Raw genomic sequence first — 8,268 nt, forward strand, 5'->3', positions numbered from 1 at the left:
TTTTTGCTTTGCTTTGAGGGTCTTTACAAAAAAAAAATTGAGACTATTCGTTAATTTTACATCTTGTATTTTATTTTTGTTTCGATTATATTAATCCATCGGCGTAACATTTCATGCGCAAAGATGAAGGTCTTGCAATTAATCCTAAATATTTATATACTAGTTCAACAATACTAACTATATTTGAGATGACAAAAGAACTTTGTTGCAAAAAAAGTGTACAAAGTTAAAGAAGGATATTTTTATAAACAAACACTTTTTTTATAGAAATTATGTAAGATATATTATTTTTTATACATCAAACCAAATAATGTATAAGAAATAATACATGCATAATTAATACAAGCATAACTAATACAAACATTACTAATGCAAGTATTATTAATACACTATATTTTACATTGTTCTTACGGAGTATAGCAAACGACCCCTTATTGTTCTAATTATCTTTTGCAAAAGTGATGTCGAAAGGTAGCAATGACTATTTAGCTAAATTATTTAAAGTGCTTTTATTAGTATTGTTTTGCCAATCTTAGTGCTTTTAAGTTTCAAATTAAACAAAAGAAAGGTACTAGTAAATTTTAATTTGGTAAAAATGTATTTTTGATATAGGTATTTTTAATTTTGAAAAAAAAATTTATTTTTTGTTTTTTCTTAAAAAATTTAAAACAATTTAACCATCTACTAAAAAAACATTTCATTTCTTCACCAAAAGTTAATCAAACACTTCCATTCTCTAAGAATTTTATTTTCTTAAAAAAATATTTTTATTTTTTCAAAAACTTGATCAACAGTTGCGAAAGGACAATCAGATTGTCACATGGGGTTCTATGGTTGGTCCCATTGAACTTTTTGTTGTTTAAATTTGTTCCTCGTAAAGTCACATCAAGTCAAACTTTAGGCGCCACAATCCACAAGTTTTGAAAGTGCAATCCAACCAGAAGGAAAAAAGAAGAAGAAAGAGATAGTCCAAAATGAATTGATTTAATTAGAGTTAGGTGTCTGCTTTCTGATTTATAATTAATTAGTTGTTTACTGATTCAACCTTTGATTGTTTGGTATTGCTCCTAACTTTTGTAGACGACTTCTTCTGGTAACAAGTATGGAGGACTTATGCCAAAGAAGAAGCCTTTGATTTCAAAGGCAAGTTCTATAGCACTGTTTTTCTGTTAAAATTTTATAGATATAAATATCTTTGCCTGGTAAAATTAATTTACAATCACTTATAATATTGTGGGTGTAGGACCATGAACGTGCCTTTTTTGATTCTGCAGACTGGGCTTTATGCAAGGTAAGTAACACTTATAAAGAAATAATTACACTCACTTTTTTAATTATTTTATTCTTTCTTCCTATTAATATACATAACATAGCAGATATATTAATAATATTCTGCGTATATGTTGGGATTTTTGTAATATGTTAGAAGAGAGTTGAGATTTTTTGTAATATTGAAAACATAAATTGTGTATTTGTGTAATTTTTAGATAAATTAATGGGCAAGTCACACACTTTAGTCGCAAGTCAAACATATAAAAATATATATTAGTTTGTGTTTAAAAAATATATTCTATGTATATAATGTATTTATATTAAAAATATGTATATTTACTGAATATTATTTTTGGTGAACTGCTATTTATGTGAATTTTTCTCGACATGAAACTCAATATCCTCTAAGCTTTTTGGGATATTGAATAGCAAAACCTTCTCATTTACTTTATTTATCTTCTGCTTTTTCATGGAAAAAGGAAAAGGATTTGTATCCAAAAAAACAAAAAAGAGAATTAATTTCCATAAGATATGAAAGCACACAATGATATCAAGATGCTATTAAACTTAGCTAACTTAGCGCAAGATTATGAAAATTCTACTCTGAATTTAAAGTTGGGTTTGTCAAAAAATCTTAGCCCAAAGCTGCTATCTTGGGTTTGATAGTAGGTCCAGTCTTAAAATTCACTTTAATTTCGTTTGCCTCTTTTTCCATTTCCCGATGAAATTTCCTTGGAATTATAAATAAGGATGAAAGGAAAATTGTGAACTAATTTATTGGTTAAATTGTTACCGTATTCTTCTGGATATTGAAAATTGGGAACTGATTATTATTTGTTTCTAATTTATTATGTTGGTGCTTTTCATATGGATACAGCAAGGTGCAGGTGTTGATCAAAAATCAACCGTGGCTATTGAAACATTGCGTCCCAAATTGCAGGTAATTGCAACTGTTGGATAAACTTTGTGAAGCAATTGTGTGTTTTTTCAAAATTATTATTATTGGTGTTGTTGTTGTTGTTATATATTATTGTTTCATAATTATGATCTTTGTTTACAAGTTGTTTAAAAGTGTGAAATATAATGAATTTATTATTTAAAATGAAACAGAGAACAGATCATCAGCAACTGCCTCCTCGAAGACCTGCTTGTACATCTTGATTCATATGTTGAACCTCTGCCACTTCAAAATGCTGATTTTGTTATGTTCTTTGCTGGCTAAGTAGATAATATCATAAATACTTGTATTTGTTTTATATTGTTTACTTAGATCCATTTTTCAATATGGGATTTGGATGTAATCACCAATTGTGCTTTTAAAACTCTCCTTGCGTGTATTATAATTTTTCCAGCCAGTTTTCATAGCCTCCAAATGTATTCCTCTTTTCATTGTTAATACTTATATAGTTATATTATTATTAATAATAATAAAAGATCAGAACCATTGTTGGGACGCCATGGGCCTAATTGGCAGGATAATATAGAGTATCTAAATTACCATTATAAATAGTATAAATAACATAAATATCAATCCTTTTGAAAGTAATTACAAAGCTTCACTGTTTTTCATTATTTTATTCTCTCTCTGTTAATATACATAACATAGCCGAAATATACATAGGACATAGTATTCTGTGTGTATGTTGAAATTTTTGTAATATGTTTAGGGAGTTGAAATTTTTTGTAATATTTGAAACATAAATTGTGTATTTGTGTAATTTTTAGTTATAAATATTGTTCAATATGTTCCTGGCATAAGTAATTTCATTATAAATATTGTTCAATGTGTTTCTAGCATAAGTTCTCAAATGTGTCTAACCAGACATAGGCTAGGAATAACACAAGAGGAACTTCATCCAAAATCATATTGTCAGATGTCGGGTTTTAAAGCAGTTTTAGAGAAAAGTTCAGGATTTTGGCGATTTCAATAATTTGGTTGTGTTTTTACAGTTGAGTGAGGACATGACCCTAGATAGGAAGATATGAAGGAAAAACATTAGGATAGAGGGTTAAGGGTGTGGTTGAGTTGTAGTCAGTAGGTAGGAGAATTGTGGTGTCCTTTGTTTGGTAATTTTTTGTGGATGTCGTATCTATGTTATTTTGTCATGTTCTATGCTTTTGATATTTTTGTATGCTGCCTTTTATACCCTCTTTTATCTTGAGCCGGGAGTTTATTGAAAACAGCCTCTCTACCTCGTTAGAGATAGTGGTATGAATTGCGTACAATCTATCATCTCTAGACCCCATTATGAGGGAATATACTGGGTTTGTTGTTGTTGTTGTTGGTTGCGCTTTTTATACAGTCAAGTCTATTTATTTTTCAGAGTTATTAGTTGTAGATTTAAATCCTTTATTGAGTATTTTTTTCAACATCTATCAGACTACTCGACTATTTCTGACGCTTACATTTATATAGTCACTAGGTAACATGTCCGTGCTTCGCGCGGTCTTATAACACATTTAAAATTATTGACCTCTCTTTTAATGAAAATAAAAACACTTATAAACAACATACATTTGAATTCATTTTTTTTCTCCATTTGAATTCATTTAACAATGTGAGTGTTAACAAAGATTTAGAAAGAAAAAAAATAGAGATTTAGAAATAGTATTAAATTAGATAGAACTCAAATTAAATTACATCCAGGGAGGTTACATTTTGCTATTGGTAATATTAATTTTTCGGCAGTACTTTGAACTTGTGATGTCAAGATCATCACCTTCCTCAAAGACGTTTAGATAAATATCTACAATCATATTTATATCGATGATCACAATAATCATTATCACATGCTTAATAAAATGAAGCACCCAAATTCCTTTAATCATATTCCTGAAAGTTCAAACTTTCCTCTAGATGGAAATTTATGTAGTTGATAGTAAAACTCTGACCAATTAGTGGTATTGGAGCATCAATTTGAAAATAAATCTTCTAATATTATCTCATAAAGACATTATATCTTGACCTGGTACAATTACCAATATAAGTATCATCGCATTGTACTATGAAGATTTAACCACACAGAAAATAGAAAGAAAATTTGTGTTTCTCTCTAATTTACTTTGATTTTTAGCATCGAAGAGGATGTGTAGCTATATAACGTTACTTTGACCAACTCTACCACTTTTCTCATGTTGAAGAAAACAAGGCCCTCTCTTCTACCTCTGTCACAACACGTCCATATGCATCACCTGCTATCGAACATTTAACAAACTCCATGGAGTTGCATGTTAAGGTGCCTATTTTATCAGAGAGTATAGTGTCAACCTGTCCAAGTTCCTCATTGAGATAAGATGTTCTTGCACGAGCTGGATTATCAGTTTCCTCGTAATACATCTCCATATCTTGATTGATGAATATGCTCTGTAAAACCTTCACAATTTCAATAGACACATATAACAAAATAGGAATCAAGTACCCATATAACATAAGGTTGTCCGGAAATGGAAAAATGCAGCCAGTGAAGCTCTTTTAGGATCATAAAATACACTTGTCTTGTCTGGTCGAAGATACCACCTCCTTAGTTTACCACCAGAAATGTCATTCTTAGTCTCAATCCCGAAAAAGATCGATCCAATGAAAGCTATTGTAATCACGGTACCAAAAAGAACATATATTATTCTATCCATCCTTTTCTCAATGCCACTCTTCTTAGAAGGAGGATCTGTAGAATTTTGCGTGACTTTTGTGTCATGACCAGTAAAAATGATCACACCATAAACATAATCAGTATTCCGTAGCTTCAAACCTCGCAGAAGTATCTGTTGCACTAAAAGAGGGTTCTGTTGTTTATCATAATACAGAGTTCCAATGAATGTATAAAGATTTTCATTTGGATCTTCACACTTGACAACAGCCTTACAATTTTGAAAAGAACTATCATCGTTCAAGGAGGATGTGATATTCAATGCATGCTTCACCTTAAGGTTAGTCACTCCATCAAGATTGAAGGTTTCAACATAACATATCCCATCCTCATAGCTTGATGAAAGTAATAGCAGATCCGCGGAGAAATATTCATCTTTAAACACCTTAATGAGATCACCAACTCGCAAAGTCTCTTGGAAAGTATTATTGTCAGTGTATACGTTTACTTTTTGGTTATTGGCCTCAATATCCTGAAAAAGATTGCATCAAAAGAACTAAAATTTTATAGAAAGTGTCACCACACATCTCTTTGTTTCTATTTTTTTATGAGTATTGTTGCCTAGACATATCATAAATATATGACAAGAATCTACTTAGCAAATTCTATCATCCTCATTGTGAAATCAACACTACCTCAAAGTCATTATCCTTAGTTGCTAACCATATTGGCCAAGTTACAACGCCTCCCTGCCTCTGAGGTAAGGTCTGCATACAATCTACCTTCCCCAGCCCCCACATTGTGGACTACATTTGTATGTTATTGAATTTTCACCCTAGTTAGAATTTATCGATGATTGGTGAATGGAAAATAACTAAAAAAAGTTGAGATTGTTTTGAAAAATCTGAAGCAGACATTATTTAGAGCTGCAAAAAGTACATTATCTATGTATGTAAAGTGATTTCATCTTATTGACTATCTGACTACCTTAATCGTCACATTCCCACGGAATATGCTATGTACAAGAACGTAGGCGTGGAGAATCATAGCCATCTAGATGCAATGATTCTAACGGTAAGATATTCTATATACGACAATCTGTATAACTACAAGATAGAATCATAGTCATGTCGAGTAAGAAGAAGCAGTTCTTACAAGTTGAATAGAGATTTCAAGGCCACGTGCAGTATCGATGTAAAGATGCCTCCCTAATATGTTGACTTGAACTCTAATGTATAAGATTAGTATTGTGGTCGCCCAAAGAGACAACACCATTCTGGTGAAATCTGGATGGGCACAAGATACAACATCATCAGCTAACAATTGTACATAAATATTTATAGCAAACTATACAGGTGCACATGTCCATACTTAAAATTTTGAGTCTGTTCCATAGCTCCAATTTCTCTACTGCAGTCAGAGAATTTGGCTCGCCTTTCCCTTTCACCAGCCTCTCCATCAAGTGCGTAAGGTCCAATTCTTCTTCTATTCGGCTACTTAAATATCACATTACATGGGGCAATGTCGTTGAATTAGCTATTGTCTGGATTTTCTCAAAATTTTCCTTGATCCTATAGATGAGACAAATAGCTCTGAGCATAATATAACTCTAACACTATACTTTTCTTTTCAGGAAAATAAACAATAAAGGAGAAAATCTTAACTGGGATCCAATGAGTTTCTCCTTTCTCTTCTCATTCGCGAGTTCCCTCTCAAGATCAGAGAGTCGCCGCCTGTGTCCTTCATACAGCATATACAAAAGGTAACCACTTCCAAGAACTCCAAATATAACATACACCTTCCTCTTATGCCTTCTCCAAAATTCCCTGACCCCAACCAAAAAACACAAAAACTATAAAAAAAAAAGTGAACGAAACAACAATATTACAGTTGCCTCTTCTCACATCTTATCATACAAAATAGGGAGAGGGTTCTTATTTTCAGCAACAACACTAAGTCACTAATAACTACATCCCGATGTAGTCCCACAAAGTGTAGTATGTGGAGGGTAGAGTATACGCAGACCTTACCTCTTCTAGCTCTAATGTAGAGAGGTTGTTTTCGATAGACCCTCAGCACAAGTAGACAGTCCAAAGCAGTCCCAATAAAGAAAGTAATAGCATTATAGAAACAACAAACTAACAACAATAGCAGGCAGCTAGTAACAGAACAGATCGAACAATTAAACCCACAGATTCAACATAACTGTTCTTTATCTACTTTCAATAAATTAAATTACACCAAAACAATAGCAATCGACTAATCTCATCATTGTTCTATCAAAGAAAAAGGACAAATATAATTCACATAATTGTTGTACAACAGTACAACAGTACAACTTTCTTAACTTCATCGACAGTGCTCATCATCACAAATCCGAATCCACGACTCCGATCAGTCTACCTATTGTAAATAACCTACAAAAAAATTAAATTCAGTGCCACAAATAATAAAGCTCTAATTTTTCAATCTTTTGTAAAAAATGATCAAAACTTGAGACATTATTACCTCAGCAATATCAACAACACCAGCATGTTGGAAAAGTTGAGTCAACCCTTCACCTATCTGCATCGTAAGGTAAATTCCCAACGAATAATTTCGCATTTTCAGGAGGTTCTTGATAGTCCTCCACTTCTGCTTCCGCTTCCGTCTTCGGCTTCATCACTCTTGCGTGAAAGATTGTAACATTTTAATTAATGGGACTGTCTTCCTAATAAATGTGTGTATTATCTTAATTTTTTCATCAAAAGAATGAGTAAAATAATTCCAAAAAAATGAGAAAAAAAGATAAATACAAATGTTGGCTTCTTACGTATGCCACATCAACATGGTCTTAATTCTCCTTTATATATATATAGATTGGATAATAGTAAAGTTATTAAAATGTGGTTTGTATCAACTAAGCTAGTCATGGGGGAAATTTTTATTATCAGTTCTGAATCCATTCCCTTTCTCTGTAAGGCTCATGAACTAGACCTATTTCCTTTTTTACACTAGTAATTTTCTTTTTTAAGTCCAACTAATGAGCCATAGATAGTACTCCTAAGGTAATCAAGAAAACGAATAATCAAAATCAAGAAGATATTAATATCTCAAAGAAACTTAATATAAATAAATAATATTCGGACTTCAACCATCATGCTTGTGCCAAAATCCTAGAACAAAGTAACTTAGCTACTCATGATTTGTAAAAGTATCCAAAAATTTATGGAAAGAAAAATAGTAAGACAAAATTAAGATTTATTGTAGATCCTGATTTATTGTATCTACTCATAATTTGCAAAGGTATCCAAGAATTTATGAGAAAAAAATTAGTAAGAAAATGGTATCCAAGCATTTATGGTAATTACAAAAGAAAGTAAAAAAATTAAGAAAATAAAATAAATCAGAATGAATAAGTCGTTTTCCC

At 31.5% G+C, this 8,268-nt stretch overlaps 1 protein-coding gene and 1 pseudogene across 5 annotated transcripts in view; one reads left to right on the forward strand and one right to left on the reverse strand.

Annotated features, from left to right (window-relative positions):
• LOC107878678 overlaps nt 1-2,627 on the forward strand; it is an 8,867-nt gene extending 6,240 nt beyond the window's left edge. For 3 of the 5 annotated variants that reach the window (XM_016725761.2, XM_047407269.1, XM_016725770.2), the window contains 4 exons: nt 1,081-1,143; nt 1,275-1,291; nt 2,150-2,212; nt 2,383-2,627. In XM_016725761.2, coding sequence (XP_016581247.1) covers nt 1,081-1,143; nt 1,275-1,291; nt 2,150-2,212; nt 2,383-2,494 — 255 coding nt within the window. In that variant the 3' untranslated portion in view covers nt 2,495-2,627. Of the gene's footprint in view, nt 1-1,080; nt 1,144-1,243; nt 1,292-2,149; nt 2,213-2,382 lie in introns of all 5 variants that reach the window. The other 2 variants (XM_016725786.2, XM_016725778.2) reach the window with 1 other exon arrangement.
• Nucleotides 2,628-4,402: 1,775 nt separating this feature from the next.
• Nucleotides 4,403-7,521, reverse strand: LOC107857931 (annotated as a pseudogene).
• Between the last annotated feature and the right edge of the window lie 747 nt (nt 7,522-8,268).

The sequence above is a fragment of the Capsicum annuum genome, chromosome 1, assembly GCF_002878395.1.
Source record: "Capsicum annuum cultivar UCD-10X-F1 chromosome 1, UCD10Xv1.1, whole genome shotgun sequence".
Lineage (NCBI taxonomy): Eukaryota > Viridiplantae > Streptophyta > Magnoliopsida > Solanales > Solanaceae > Capsicum > Capsicum annuum.